General features: G+C 43.3%; 1 protein-coding gene across 8 annotated transcripts in view; it reads right to left on the bottom strand.

Moving 5' to 3' along the window:
• ACAD10 (acyl-CoA dehydrogenase family member 10) overlaps positions 1-17007 on the bottom strand; it is a 627389-nt gene that overhangs the window by 270035 nt on the left and 340347 nt on the right. For all 8 annotated transcript variants that reach the window (XM_086943061.1, XM_086943062.1, XM_086943065.1 and 5 more), the window contains one exon: positions 3604-3754. In XM_086943061.1, coding sequence (XP_086799187.1) covers positions 3604-3754 — 151 coding nt within the window. The remainder of the gene's footprint in view (positions 1-3603; positions 3755-17007) is intronic.

The raw sequence follows: 17007 nt of genomic DNA, 5'->3' as shown, positions 1-17007 counted from the left end.
TGCCTGGATAACGCGACACCGGAGTTACCGTTATGGTACGCGTTATCATGGAACAGCCATTGGGTCTTGATTCCGCAAACTGCAACCGGGCTCGGCTCGGGCCTGAACCTAGCTCACACGAGCCCACGCACTCTGCCTTCAGGATTGTTAAGGCCTGCCATAGGAGTGACTGATAGGAACTCGGGTGTCCATTGTATGGTTAGATATAGAGCTACTATACCTAAAGCGAAGGGTGGTTACACGGCTTCGCCCCAGCTGTCGTGCAGCCAGTTGTGTCAAATTTAGGAGGCCAGCCAGGGGTGGCATAATACATGCTTCAGCCCCTGGCGGCCCTGGGTACACCTATGCCCTGCGTTACGGGGTCTGATAAGGTGGCCCAGTACCAATTGGTAAATGCACCTAGGGTACATATCGTAATTTAGAAAGAGAACAGCCAGGCTGTGGGTCTGATTAGCAGGCCCACAGCCAGAGAAAGTCGTAAACCAGTGAAACAAAAGCAAAAAATCTGGGTGATCATAGGATTGCAGACCCTACTCTCCTACAGTCATGAGCATCGAAGGTGGTAAACAAACCAAGCCTCAAGTAGCCCTGGAATTCCCCCGGCTTCTTTTTTGATTTGTCCTAGAACTCCTGAGAGTCCTGAAAGAACTGCCAGTTCTTAGTGACAGTTCTTAGTGACGTCTTATGTCCAACCTTACGTCAAACTCAGCACCTTCCAGGTATACATTTCCAGCATTTGCCTTAAGCAAGACACGGTGGTTTGGAGCAGAGCATCTATCTACTTACCAAAAACCCAGCTGATGCGAGTGCATTTACGCACTGAGAGAGACTCTGTCTTTTCTCCTGCCGAGAAATCCAGCTCCAGTGTTTCCAGTCACCCTTGCGGGTTGCTGGGAGATCGAGTCCTGAGAAAGAGATACAAGGCCTCCTTCATTCTAAAACCAAGGTACGGAGCTGATTAGATCCTTAGAGAATTCTTGATTCAGATTCTTGGCAAAACTAACTTCACTTAAACTGCAGCTAACTTACTCCTTCCCATGTACTAGGCTTAGGTTAGGTACACCGGGGTAGGCGTATTTTAGAAGCACCAGTTGAGTACGTTTAGTCATCTTTTATCATTGTATGTATTGTATATATTTTATCCGTTTTAAGTATTATATGGCTCAGAAACCATATAAATGCTTTTACAGTATTATTTCATAATACTCCTTTTACTGTACGCACTTTACTTTATGACAAGTATTGCAATTGTGGCAATTCACTTCTCTTGCATGAGAAAGAGAACTGCTCAATAAATAACAACTTTTATTGAAAACGCCCATCTCTCTATTTCTCTGCACTCTGGTGAAACTAAGCATGCACGATTGACTGAGTGAAATAGCTATCTATTGTTTTCACACGACTCTGGAGATATACTCCTTATTCTGGAGGGAGCAAAGTTGTCATGTTTATGCAGTTGTCAGAAGCTAACCCCTTCTTGTCTATTCAGGAAAGTTAACTCATTCCTGTTCACTCGAGAAAGTTTCTAGTGACCTCTGAGCTAGCTGGCATTCATAATTAAGTCTAACATATTCAAAAGAGACCTAGTCGACCTCAGCCCTACGTCTAAACTATTGTTTATGTTATTCCAATGCGCAGAGCCTATTGGAAATATAGGAACTACACTACAAAGCTGCATAAGAAAATCAGTGTCACCAGAAGTTGGCTTGTGGAATCTGGCCACCAGCTTGTTAACTGGTGGGCAAGAACACGGCTAAGACCCAGTGTCCATCCGAGTGTCAGTTAGGGCTTCATTGAATGGTAATAAGGGCTCAGAGAAAACAGGCCCAGGATGTAGGATCTAGAGGTGGTTGTCTTAATTTCAACAGAAGACAGTTGTAGGTCCAGGACCTCAGAAGGACAGTGAATTACCACAATAATTGAGGTAGGCTCTTCCAATGGCAGACCAAGGTAAGAAATATCGCGGGAAATATTAAGGTAAATGACCACCTGTAAATCCATGTATAAACTGTCAGCATCATCATATGGGAGTAAACCATCCCTATCATTACCACTTTCATCTTCGGAAGGCCAACTCTGGTCAGGATCGGAACCAAAAAGAAGGTGGAGCTTCTAAGGACAGCTCAGCGGAAGTGGAAGTATATTGTATGAATCAGGCTGTACAGGAACCGGGTACATTGGAGAGGAGTCAGAGCGCAACCTCAGTCAGGGTCGAGATGGATTCAGCTCAGGACACTGTAGTGGGCATCACATGCCAGCTACATCGGGACCTGCATCAATCAAAGGAGAAAAGGCGCAGGTCTGTGAGCCAGGACATGAGCACTGGAATCAGAGTGGAACCCAAGATGTGTACCATGGGCTCAGATGGTGGAGAGGATGGATCGACCAGTGTAATCCTGAGTATCCTTGGGGCCAAAGGCTCGCCAGAGAAAGAAGAGTGGTAAACATATGCAGCATTGCTGCCTTAAAGGCTTTGACATGCTACTGCATCACCGATGACTAAGGTAACTCGGGAGCCTTGGAATCAGCTGCTCGATTGGGGATGGGAACAGGAGACGATTGATTGGCACTTTGACACCCTTGCAGCTTCTCTTTAGATAAAGAGTGATGGAATGGGGTTGAGTCCTGCATCACCTTCTTATGTTTCCTCTTCGATTTGGACTTCAACTTACCAAATATCTTTGATGGCGATGAAGACCTGTCACAAGATTGGCTATAGAGCGGGGGCAGGTCCACACCCTCAACTTGGCGCGTGACTTACGTGAGGTCTGGGAGTTCTTCCTGTGTTCAGCTTCATGTCAAGGTCCTGGAGCACCATCGGGTGCATAAGGGCACACTCATTGCACAACTTGGACTCATGCCCTGAGCACAAATACCAAAAGGCACACTTCGTGCAAGTCCATTGACCACATTGGATCGAACAGAAGTATATAAAAAAGTCATGGATGGAATGCTTGAGTCATTGACAATTACTCAGGGTTGCATTCCAGTCACCGTTATTTTGCACCCTATGCCAACTCAGCCATATGCAAAACAGTCTTGAGTCTGCTCCAATAGGAACGGTCCAGATCAAACTGCTAGTCGAGGTCCTCCCTGACCTGAAACACAAGCAACCAAAAGACCAGCTTTGTTCTAATTTTGCCTCGTCAGTAGGTTGAAGCTCGGTTCTAGCGGCACAGTAAGCCTTTGAACCATGTCTGTGCATATCCATCGCACTTAGGGCGTCGCACTGAAATATACAGTGATGGATAGATAAAATGCTTGAATTAATCTCAGTAATTAGTAATTACACAGGACATACACCAGTCCACAATTATTTTGCACACCATGCCAGCTCAGTTTGGACCCAACCATATTCAATTTACTCTTGACCCTGCTCCAACAGCAGTCCAGCCCCAACTGCCAGGCCCTGTTCTATAAGTAAGAAATCTGTGATTAGAAGTATCCATCAGAAAGGAGTAAGACAGCAGAGAGATGCCCATACTAAAGCTGCCTCTTACTTGTAATCTTATACAATGGGATGGCATTAATGCTGCAACATTCAGTTAAGCTTGAAGGAAGCAGTAAATCAAATAATCTTCTAAAAATAAAAATATTTGTTACCTGAAATCGCCATGCACAACCGAAGTCTTCTGGCTCACCGGAATATGTAGTGGAAGCCATTCAATAAGTTTCTCCATAGCTGGAATCACCTGTGTTTCAGTGGCTCGATACTGTTTTGTCCATGTATGAACCTGACGCTCAACATAATTGCCTAGATCATGCCAAAGGAACACACAATGAAAATAGAAGATATCCTGAAACAATTCAAAGATCTGATGTACATTACCTATTGTCACAGTAACATGTAATTACATTTATCTTGATATACTGAAAAAACAAATGAGGCAACAGAAAATATTCAGAAAGAAATGAAAGGCTTGAAGGATCATATTGAAGTACATGCATAAGGGAGTAAAGGACTTTGGTTCTATTACAAACAGTACTGTGCGGTACACTTAGTAGACCAATTCATGTTTATACTATATTATATCCTGGCGCAGCATAACAACTCGTGTAACTCATATTGAGAAGCTTGACCAGAAGCTAAAAGGTTGTGCAGAAACTAAATACTTCCCCTTCATTATCAGCAGCATTTCAACTTCAAATTGACGACACCAAGACTTTGCTCATGGATTCACCTTAACAACTTCAACCTAAATCTGACTCAGCAGTCCATAATTATCTCCTCAAAAGCGAAAACTGCATCTACACTCACCACAGATGAATAGGTCTTCTGCTTCCTGATATTACTGGACCTCTCAGCTGCCTTTGTCACCTTGCCCCACCACCGCCAGAGCCAACCTACACGAAGGGATGAAAGACGTAGCCGAGTGGATGATGAACAGCTGCCTGAAACTGAACTCAGACAAGACGGAAGTCCTCATCCTGGGATCTTCGCCCTCCGCCTGGGATGACTCCTGGTGGCCCCCTGCCCTGGGCAGCGCACCTAAACCAACAGACCACGCACGCAACCTGGGCTTCATCCTGGACTCCTCCCTCTCCATGACCAGACAAGTCAACGCCGTCTCCTCGTCGTGCTTCAACATCCTGCGCATGCTACGTAAGATCTTCCGGTGGATCCTTACCGAGACCAGGAAGACGGTCACCCAGGCCCTCGTCACCAGCCGACTGGACTACGGCAACTCCCTCTATGCCGGAACCACCGCCAAACTCTAGAAGAGACTCCAGCGGATCCAGAACGCCTCAGCAAGACTCATCCTGGACATCCCCCGACACAGCCACATCTCCGGACACCTGAGAGACCTGCACTGGCTCCCGGTAAACAAGAGAATCACGTTCCGACTCCTCACCCACGCACACAAAGCCCTACACAACCAAGGCCCAAGATACCTCAACAACCGCCTCAACTTCTACACTCCCACACGCCAGCTTCGATCGACCAACCACGCCCTCGCCGCCGCCCCCCGCATCCGAAGAGCCACCACAGGAGGAAGGTCCTTCTCCTACCTGGCCGCCAAGACGTGGAACTCCCTCCCGACCCACCTCCGCCTGACCCAAGACCACCTCGCCTTCAGGAAGCAGCTCAAGACCTGGCTGTTCGAGCAGTAGCGGAACCCCCCTCCCCAAGCGCCTTGAGATCCTCCGGGTGAGTAGCGCGCTATATAAATGCTGTGATTGATTGGTTGCCAGTCGACCATGCTACCTTTAAATATACCCCGGAGTCTGGAATGGGATTCACCTTCAATGCCCATTCCGGTTCTCTTCCTAACTTTCAGGCAGATACCAGTTTGTTTACATGGGCACCTCTAGGTCCAAAAAGATTGTGGAATTCCCCAGGGTTCAATACTGTCTCCTGTCATCTTAAACCTCTTCGTGGAGTTGCTTGATGACCTACCCACAGAGAACATAGAGATTTATCAATAAGTAGATGATAAACCAGACTACCTGAAAATCTCCTCTGCTTAGACATCATTGCCTCAAACACTGCCTTCAGATCATCCAAATCTGGATGTCCAATGTCTACCTGAAGCTCAACCGTAAGAAGACAGGATTCCTGTTATTTGCCAAGAACAACAACCAAGAAACAGTACGAACCAGTACCAATGACATGAACTTTGAAGGTTTTGAATTTTCTTAGAGATGGAATAAAAATGAGCATATAAATCTTTATGACCTGGGCCGAGCAACTGTAGACATGCTATTGGTGAAGGGCGATCTATGCTACAACTACGACTAAATGTACCCCACTAATGTTACGCTATCACACCATGTGAATGGACTGATGTCTGTTTTTTCTAAAACAGCTGATGAATGTATTCCTTGCAGTGTGTACAGTGTTCTTATATAGGTATGAGCTACTGTACTTTTCAAAAATTGTGCTGTGATATACACTACCCTGTTAATGAGCATCATTTATGCTGCGATTTCTGATTTTGTTGAATGAGCAATGGAGAATAATAAAGTTTATGGGAGAAAAAAAGACGTTGACTTCACTGAAACCCAACTTTCACTTAATGTCAAACCAATTGGATTCAGCATGCACACCAAACTCCACGTTTAGGAATACACAAATAAAAAATACAAAGACAGCCTGGTACCAGCTCTTTCTTTCAAAGCAATTTCTCCCTGAAAGCGACTTCAGAACTGCTGTTCAAACCCTAGAACACTTGTATCTGGACGATGTAAAGCCTTACTTCATGTCCTCCCAGGTCCTACACAGGCACCCAGTCAATACATCCAGCACATCACTGCATGTCTCATCCAGGGCCTGAAGAAATAGCACCATTAAAGAGGAACTCAAATCCTTCCTGAGGTTGGCTGAATATACGTCATTCATTTTGCGGAACTCCCTGCCAATTTAAGAGATCTCACTAAAAGAAATGTTCCATTCCAATGGTTAGAAGAACACCAACACACCTTTTCAAAAGTTAAAGATAGCATAATTTCTGCTCCATATCTGTGCAACTTTGAACACAACAGGAAAACTATCCTCACCACGGACGCAAGTGGGAAAGGGTTGGGAGCAACTCTATCACAAGTGATTGATGGTAAGGAAAGGATCGTGGCATTTCCCTCACGATCCTTGACTAAGACTGAATTGAACTATTCTGTGGTGGAAAGAGAAGCTTGGCTTGTTTTTGGGGGGTGAAACACTTCAAATCACAAGCCCTTAGTTTTTATGTTCAATCCAAAAAACAACTCTTGTAACACACCCCGCATAGCAAAATGGATTTTGGGATTAGAAGGTTTTTGTTTTAAAATGGAGTATGTGCCGGGAACGCAAAATGCAGCACCAGATTTCCTTTTCAGAAGCCCCCTACATAAGGAAGAACAATTTGATGTGGATGAATACCCCATCTTTCAAATAGATCTGTCGACAATCTCTTCCCAGGAATGGTTAGATAACATGAGCACTGACAGCACCATGTCAACTCACATCGTACTCTTTACATGGGTGGCCTGAGACTCAAGATCGTATGAACACTGACATAAAAAAGTTCTGGGAAATAAACTTTGTATAGACAAGGGTCTTTTGTTTAGAAAGGATAAGATAATCCCGCCCAAAGCCATCAGAAACAAAATTATAGACCTAGTTCACGAAGGCCATTTGGGTAGAAGCTTGACCAAGGCAAGATTACGTGAGCGTTACTGGTTTCCTAACATGGATACTTCAGTAGAAGATAAAGTTAAGCATTGCCAGGCATGCGCAAACAGTGATAAGTCAAAGATACCGTGGAAAACTCCCATTTCTCCAGTCTCTATAACAAACAAACCGTGGGAGAAGGTTGCCCTTGACATAATGGGCCCATTTAATCTCCCAAGAGTAATTAAGAAGTTTGCCATAGTCCTAGTGGACTACCATTCACATTGGACGGTTGTTAAAATGGTAAATCAAATAACTACCGCCGCAGTCATTCAATTTTTAAGAGATACCTTTGCTACAGAAGGCATTCCTGCCTCCATGGTCACCGACAACGGCGTCCAATTTGTATATCATAATATGACAGAATTCCTCAACAGGCTTAACATAACACACACTAGATCACCACTTTACTGTCCCAGGGCAAATGGTCTGGTGGAGAGGATGAACCGTATGATTAAAGGAGGAATTCGGTTAGCCAGTAGCAACAGCATTCCTATTGAGCAAGCACTCCAAGAAATGTTGTGGGCCTATCACACAACCCCTAACCAAGTCACTGGAGTCTCCCCATTTTCAGCCTTAAGAGGGAGAAAACCATGTACCTAATTCTTTCCCAATTGGCTAGGGGGGGGGGGTCCTACATCAACAGAGACATGCTTGAATTTAGTGACAAAATCCATATTCACCAAAACAAATACAAAGAGCATTATGACTTAAAACATGGTACCAGGAGTCCTCAATGGAAAGTAGGTGATTTGTTTTATAAACTGAGAGTAAGTTTTCAAAACCTATGCGTATAACATCAGTCAAAAAGAACACGGTCATTTTAGATGATGAACAATTGTAGAGTATGGACATGTTGGTCAAAACTCAACAAGAACATAACAGACAGGTGACCCAAAACCTCCCTGCTTATCCCCTACCATCTAGTCCCACCTCAACCCAAAGAACACGCAAAACACCTGTATGGCACAAGGACTTAATTTTGTACAAATGAACCTCAAAATAAACTTATATCCTTACTGTGACTATTTTATTGTTGCATTTGCATTAAGGGGGGTAGATGTGTTATGACCGGTTATGTTTTGTTTTATTCCCTTCATCGCTCGCATTGTACTTATTTCAGTTCACTCTTGGTATGTTCCATCCCCCCTTACCTACATTCCTGTTGGTACCTTCCTGAGTCTCTGAAGGCTACCTTAGAATGTTCATGACTGGAACCTAACTGCTGGAGAGAGGAGTGGTTGAGAATAAAGACTGTTCTACCTTCTTACTTGTTTCAGTCTTTCATCATTTGAAGTAACCTTAACACACCCCAATTGTGATGGACCTCCATTGGTTCCGTTTGCTGGCCTGCACCATCTTCAAAACCAACTGTATCATTTAAAAAGGCATCAAACCAGGTGGTTCTCAGCACACCCACAGCCAGGACACCATCAGACTGCAGACTAAGAAGTGTAAAGAAGAAACAATAATTCAGCAGCACTTTTTCACCTATGCACCCAGGATCTGGAAAAACATCCTTGTTTCGATTAAGACTGAAGCAAGCTCCTGTAATTCAGGAACAAGATGATCTTGCACCACTTTAAATACCACTACTTCACAATGCATTAACAGTCCACAAACCAGCTACCTGTTTAATCACTGGTTTACTTTATGCATGTATTTGACACTGTACAGCACTCCACTGCCTTTGATTAGGTTCGTGCTACAGAAATATCAAATACATAAAGATCTCTGTGTCTCGGAGGGCCATGCTGTAATGAGTCCTCAGCAAAACACTTGGGAAAAGAACAATGATGAAATCTCTCAACAAGGACTTTTACAAAGTATACTATATGAAAATCAAGAGATATAAATCTTGCAGTATGCAACTGTGGCTGCATTTAATCAGAAAATGAAAAAATGGATAACAAACTAGAAAACTTTTTTAGAAAGATGGAAGAATTAGAACAGAGAATTTCTGATGTGGAAGATTTGACACTGAAATTGAGACCCAAATCTCTCTTTATCTGTGCAACTTGCAAAGATCCAGAGTAAGCGAGAAGACATGCAGAATAGATCAAGAAGAAATAATCTCTATTTTGTAGGCACTTCTGATCACCGTAAGAGCAGCTCCTCAGTCATCACATTTATTGAGAAACATATTTACACTCCTATCCTGCCTGAGTTTAAGAGAGATTTATCATATAGCTGAGCATATGAAGTACCATTTAACTTACTGGAGCACAGCGCAAACCCTCAGAACATTTGAGTGAATTTCCAAGGTTTACGGATCAATGAAATGATTCTGAAGAAGGTAACTTCAAAGAAAAGTTCACTGTTAATAATCAATTTGAAAGACAGGACAATCAACAGCCAAAATAAGCTATGATTTTAAGCAAATTATTGCACCTCAAAGAGAGGCAGGTGCTCAAGCCATGTTGGTCCAACAGTCAATCTTGAAAGTTTTGTCCCAATAGAAGCATTGAATATTTACAAGTGGTTCTGAAAAAAGTATTTCTTGAATATACTGAGCAGAACTTTAAAAGTGAAAAAAACATTAGAAGAATGTTGAAGACAACGCAGATAGTTTATTGTTCTGGTGTGAGGGGATGGGAGAGGAAAGACTGGGGCTTACGCTGAGAGTGGAAGGACTATCAGGATCTCAGGGTCATACCTTGTGCTATTAGGCGTAACCTGTTAGGAAGGAAGTGTCAAGGGTTCTGTGTGTGAGTGAGCGAGGATGTACCCGGTATCTGAGCAAAGGGTGGACAATTTATAGGAATTACTTCAAAGGAAGGACTTAGGAACAATATGGGTAGGCACATGGAGAAGGCTTGGAGAACATATGTTGGGGTTAGCATAGGAGAAGTAAAAAACAATTTCAAGAAGATTGTACTCGGATGATCAGACAAACCTTGGTAGAAAGTGGGCAAAAAAGCCTCCAACTACTCTCAGTGTTTACTTTGTGTGTGCAATTTTTTCCCTCACTTTCTTGCATAGAAATTCTACCTGGGTCAAATGAAAAGTAGATCTCATAATAAAAATGGTCTCAACAGCTCATGAAAAAGCAGGCTGTTGCCTCTTGTCTAAAAGATCAGAATCTGACCATTGCTCTGATTCAAGAAACCCATTTAACACCATTTCTAGAAGAGCAACTCAACTGTTAAAAGGTAGATGGGTATTCTTTTGTCTTCATCACCATCTGTACAGAGAGGAAGAGTTATTTAACTTTGACAAGAATTCAAAATTCATAGTATCTCCTCTTGGAAAGGACAACAATAGAGATAGTCAAGAGTTATTGTTTAATTATTAGATTTGGCATTTCACTAGAACGATATTACATTAGACATCAATTTCGCCTACATTTTACTTGCTGATATGGACTCCTCTAATAAAACTTGAGGCCAAACTAGACCCAAAATTAATAAGCCTGTAAAATATTTTCAGCAGGAATTAGGGTTGATTGATGAAGGAATAATTTTCCCAGATACTCTGATTTCACTTTTGTAGCCACAACATTAATGCTGCCTCCAGACTAGAATATATTCTTCTTACATGTTTCAAGGCTCAACCCTAACATATCTCCCGAGTTGTTTTTTGGCCCATGCAGCCATTTTACTACAGTATATATTGCAGGGTTCTGCATCAACTGCTCAAAGGTGTGTGTCGGATAAAACTCTATTACAAGATTTTCTTTTTCCTATTCAGAATTTTACACTACAGTTTTTTCTTGAGATCCCAGTAGTTTAGGATGGATTAAGGTCACACTGTGGGGGAAGATTATTTCTTACTCTGTATTACGCATAAGAAATAGAGGTAACACTTGGAGGATTTAAAATCTTCCTTGTAAGATTCTACATTGAGGTCTATCCAGTCTGGCAGTAAGAAGGACTAAGCACATCAGAGAAAGCTAAATGCAAGAGGAATGATCAATACATACAGCAAAAAATGTGAATGTGGTTACAACAGGGAAAACGTTCTGAAGAAGAGGACCACATAGGTAAATTGCTGGTCTGGGTTGCTATGGAGAGGAACTCCAGATATAAAATACATACTATAATGAATTGCATCAATGGCATCCAGGTTAAAGGAACAGAAAATATAGTGCTACTGTGTCAACAATATTCTCTCTCTCTTTACCAGTCAGACTGCACCACTGACAGTAGAGAAACTGAAAAGTTTGTAGATAAACTTGAAATCCCTAATTTCCCTGCAAAAATTAGTAATTTCCTGTTGCAGTCTATTGCAGGTAAAGAAATCATGGAAAAATATGAGGGGAAGACGGTCTTTTCGCCGAGTCTTTTTAAAGCATTTGTTAGACACCTAGTTAACTAACCAAAACTGTGTTGATCACCCGTTAGTAGTTAACAGCATTCCTCCCTCTGTTAAATTGGAGAAGTTAATTAGAGAAGGTAACAAAAAAAAGGTTTTATAGGCCTACCACTCTTTTAATTACCTATTATTAAATCTTGACTACATTATCTAACAAATCCTTTGCGGCCAATGCTCCCAAGATATGGAACTCCATCCCCCCACACATCAGAATAACCGCATCCTTCCCGAAATTCAAGAAGCTACTCAAAGTCCTCTTCCTTGAGCTCTCCGGAACCAACTAGAACTCAACCTAGACTTTATAGTTCCATGTTCTCGCTCACCCCAGAGCTGATTGACTTGCCTACGACTCTCCGCCCTGTTTCACGCCTGGCTGCTATTGTATAGACTGTACTCACTCCTGTGCTCATTGCCTTGCTTTTTGTCCGCATTATCTGTCTAAACGCCTTTATTCTTGCTGTGAAGCGCTCTGATACCCTCGGGTCCAGCCAGCGCTATACAAAACTTTAATAAATAAAATAAATAAATAAATGAATTAATAAATAATAGGTTGAATGCTCTCTTTGGGTTGGTCCACTTAGATAAAAAGAGTTTTATTCCTAACCTGAATAACCTGAACACTGGTACCAAAACACATTATTTAATCGAAGTCCGGGATCTATTCACCGTACAAAAAGTGTCTGCGATGAACCTATTATTGAATATACTGAAGGCTTTTGACCTGCGGGGTGGGATTGTCTCTTGACCATCCTGAAAATAATCTTTCTTACATCCCAACCTTCCAAGGTTAATTAAGTCACTTACCACAGACTTTTCTGAATCAATTATAATACACTCAGTGTACGTAGGATTATTAGAGGTACACAGCAGGGTAATGCTCTCACCAATTTGTTTTAAGTATGTTTCTGCGGCCATTGGCAATAGGAATTTGAACATCTCTGGCAATAATGACATCAATTAAGGTGAGGGTAAAATTTGTGTTTTTTTAGTAAACTTTATTTAATTTAAAAACAAATACAGCGGGGACTGGCACAATTAAGTTCAGCTTACAATCCGTACATATATTTTCATTTATAGAGACCAGTAACACATGGTATTATCTGCTTTTTTTTGGACAAGTTTTTACTTTGGACCAATGACTTATTTCATATATAAACACAGTTTCAGCTGTATCGAGGTACTGCTCAGACCACATCACCTGACTCACTGCCACTAGAAATAGTGCAGTTTTGCATATCTCCATCCCGATGGACTGAGTAGTTCCCTACACAGTTCTCTCCAACAATTAACATATTCCTCTATATTGTTGTCCTTTCTAATTGTCTTCATACGTTTCTCCTCTGACCACCATTGCACATCTCTCAACCAGCTTTCTATCGTTGGGGAGTGATTACTAGTATGGCAACCCTTCGATGGTCCAAGACTAAAGCCGACTGCGGCAATTTATATGCCATTTTTTTCTTTTTGGGTCTTGGAACCTGCCCCAACAAACAATGTAGAAGACAAACTTCAATTCATATACCAGTACCTCACGTACTCTTTCCACTACCTGTTCCCAATACACATACACCACCGCACACTCCCATGTCAAGTGCAGGAAGCCTGCTTGGGCCCCGCTACACCTTTGGCACTCATGAGGGCGGCTAGGGGCAATACGATGTAGCCTAACCGAGGTCATATATACCTGATGCAAAAAATTGTAATGTATGAGTTTTAGACATGCGTTACAGGATACCGCCCTTGTTAAGGAACAGGCACCCAACCAAGTCCTATCTGCCAGTGTATCCTGCATATCTTCATCCCAGGCTGCACGCGCCTTAAGGCCCTGTACAATAGCAACACCAGGCGCCTCCCATTCCCACATGTGAGCAATATGTCTAGTGTCTGTTACTTCCAGGACATGTGGGTATGTGGGCCAGGTCACCTTAGCCAGTACCATTAGACCTGCATATTGCAAGTATTGTCCTTGTCCCAGCCCAAACTCTACACATGCTTGTTCGAAGGTGACAAAGGTATCCTTTACATACAGATCAGCCAGTAACTGGCAGCCACCTTCTCTCCAGGCTTGAAATGACATGTTTCTACCATTTTACGTACTAGGGCCAAGATCCAAGGATTCAATTCCTTGTGAAACGGTGCATTTTCAAGCACACGCTCCACAAACTTTTGCCAAAAATACGCTGTTTAACTATATATGCAAATCCTCAGATGCTCCTGTACCTTCCATCAAAACCTCAGGCAGACTTTCCGGCTGCACCCGGCCATTTATCAACTTTTTCTCCCAATTATCCTCATCGTCCAGCCATCGGGCCACATGTTGCAGCTGTGCCGCATAGTAGTATAAATCTAGACGGGGTGCCTAAAGGCCACCCTTATCATAACTCCTTGATAGGGTGTGCAGAGCCACCCTACTACATTTCCCTGCCCAGTATAGCGAAACCAGCAGTGAGTTTGTCTAAAAATCATCAGAATATTGCATAATGTGGTTTGTAGGGCATAGAAACAGCGAGGCAATACCACCATTTTTGACACAGCTATCCTCCCCATCAGGGATAACGGCAGTATGTTCTAGAATGTCACTGAACACTTTAGTGATTCTATCACCTTGGTCATATTCAGGTTTAGGACTCGTGCGTCCCCGTGTGCTACTTGGACCCCCAAATATCTGAAATGATTAATTTCCCATTTCAAACCGAGGCCTGGCAGATCCTCTGGATTCTTTGCCACCTGCCCTGCTAGTGGAGAAATGTATGATTTATGTCCATTACGTTGTAGCCCTGAACAGGAAGCAAACTCGCCCAGGAGCTGCAGAAGTTTAGGGACGGCTATGTGGGGGGATGTAACGTAAAACAATGCCTCATCTGCGTAGAGAGACATTAGGTGAGTATCATTCCATATCTGTATTCCCCATGGTAGCAGGTCTCTCCGGACTCTCACCGCCATAGGCTCAATGGCCAGGGCGAATAACAGTGTTGACAGGAGCATCCTTGACAGGTGCCTTGCTCCAACACCCATTTGGATGACCTGCTCTTTCCCAGCCGCACCAGAACATTTGGTTCCGTGTAAAGGGTACAAACCCATCTACGGAACCGTGGTACGAACCCCATAACTCAGCACTTCCTGTAGGTATTCCCAATCCACAGTATCAAATGCTTTTTCGGTCTACAGAGACCAAGGCCTTCTCCCTCGTATCTTCATGTGTCTCTTTCATAACATGCACCAGGCGCCGAATATTCATGGTTGTGTTGCGATCTGTTATAAATCCACATTGGTCCCCATGGACAAGGTAGACCATATGCGAACCCAGCCATTTAGCTAATACTTTATGTAAAATTTTGACTTCAGTGTTTATCATTGTAAGCGGTCGGTACGCCGCAGGGTCCTGTTCATCACCTCCCAGGTTTACGAGCATACAGATTTCTCCTTCGCGCATGGATGGGGTTAGTATGCCTTTCTCATAGGCTTCATTGAGAGCCTGTCGGATAGGTTGTACCAGCTTCATCTGGTAAATCTGGTAAAATTCTATTGGGATTCAATCCCCGCCCAGCGCCTTAGCTTTGGGTATGTCTGTCAATGCCTCTAGTATCTCCTCTGTCGATAATTGCTTCTCTAATTCCGACTGAGCTTCTGTGGCAAGCTTCCACAATTGGAGCCCCTCCAGGAAAGGCATATAGCATTCTGGTCTAACTGCTGGATCCACTGCATACACCTTCTGCAGATGTTGGAGGAACTGTTTGTTGGCAGATTTGTTCCAGGATATCAGCGCTAGCAAACACCAAGTCATGCGCCACAGTCCGTAAGCATGCAATAGCTGTGGGTGCTTGTTCCCTATACAAAATCCAGGAAAATAATCTACCAGATTTGTTCCCCTCCGCATGCAGCCTCTGCCCGTCCCATGTATCGGCCAACAGCTCCAGCAAATTTTGTTCTCGTCTTTGGATATCAATCTGCCAACAGGAACCTGTTTGAAGAATAGTTAATGTATCTTTGTTGTCCTGTAGCTCTCGCTGTTGCTGTCTTCTCACTCCGTATGTCAACCCCATCCTCGCTCCATGGACTGCCGCCTTCATAGCCACCCATTCCAAGCCTCTGCTGCTCATGGTATTCCAATTATGCATCATGTAATCGTCAAATGCACCAGAGAGTGATGCTCTGCCTTCCTGGTCTTCCAGGAGATCCGACGGCATCCTCCAGTAACAAGGTCCCCGCTCTCTGTTATTCCAGTGCAGGAGACAGCTCACCAGCACATGGTACTTGATACTCCTTAGCACACACTTCTTATCCACTGTTGCACATATATACACATGTGTTTCCACCATACATTTGACACACAAATTTGAATTTCAGTCCTTTTGTTCAGGGTGGTTGAAGTTTATTTCTGGAGACGTCACAGCCGACACGTGTTTCGTCGTTTTGGGGAATGTAACCCCCGACTTTCTCAAGGCTATTCTCCAATGTGTCGTATTTTGTTTTCCGAGGTGATAATTCCAACCCTCGAAGGGGTTCTCGTGAGGATGTTGTCACTATGCGCGACTCTTCTTTAATTTATGAAGACCAAAATAATGGTTCGGTATTTTGCAGCTTATAGTCGCTGTCTTGGACGGATAGTTGTTCGTCCCCTCTGCTGTTTATCTTGCAGTCTGCGGTTACATTCCCCAAAACGACGAAACACGTGTCGGCTGTGACGTCTCCAGAAATAAACTTCAACCACCCTGAACAAAAGGACTGAAATTCAAATTTGTGTGTCAAATGTATGGTGGAAACACATGTATATATGTGCAACAGTGGATAAGAAGTGTGTGCTAAGGAGTATCAAGTAGCTTGTGGCATCTGCCTAACCAGAAGAGGATAGTAGTTCTCTTCTCCTTTTAGCACCATTGAGAAGTTATAATTAAAGTACCTATAACTAGGCAAAGTGCACACTCCTCTATAGCGCCAGTACCTAGTAACATTACCACTAGCCTAGCAGTAAATCACCAGCACATGGTCAGATAGGAATCGAGCCATGTGTGTTATTTCGGCTTCCAAAAAAATCTGGCGATTCAGTCATTAAGATTCTATCCAGTGTACTGCGAGTGTTATAAGTGGGAGTAAAACATGAAATATTTTCTGCGTCGGGTGCTGCATCCTCCAGACATCGCACAAACTCAGGTTCCCCATCACAGTTTGTAATTTGTTGGTCTTGCAAGGCTCGAGGGGGAAGTTGGTCTAGATCAGGGTCCATGCCACAATTAAAATCACCCAGCCATATAAGCGGAACATCTAGCTCCGTCATGATCAAATCCTGCATTGTTGAATAGAAGGCTGGTTCATGTGTGTTTGGAGCATAAGTATTCAAAGAACGATGACCCTGTCAACATGTTTCCCTCTCAGTAGGACAGAACGACCCCTCGCATCAGCCTTCATGTACTGTAGTGTGAATGGGGTACCTGGGGCTACCCATATCAAAGTACCTCTAGCATATGTAGAATAAAAATAATGGAATATCTGTCCCCTTCACTTTTCCGCTACTCTTTCAGCCCCTGCATCATATAAGTGGGATTCTT

Source organism: Lissotriton vulgaris, chromosome 11 (assembly GCF_964263255.1).
Source record: "Lissotriton vulgaris chromosome 11, aLisVul1.2, whole genome shotgun sequence".
Lineage (NCBI taxonomy): Eukaryota > Metazoa > Chordata > Amphibia > Caudata > Salamandridae > Lissotriton > Lissotriton vulgaris.
The sequence above is the reverse complement of the archived record's forward strand: the minus strand, read 5'-3'. Positions and strand labels throughout refer to the sequence as shown.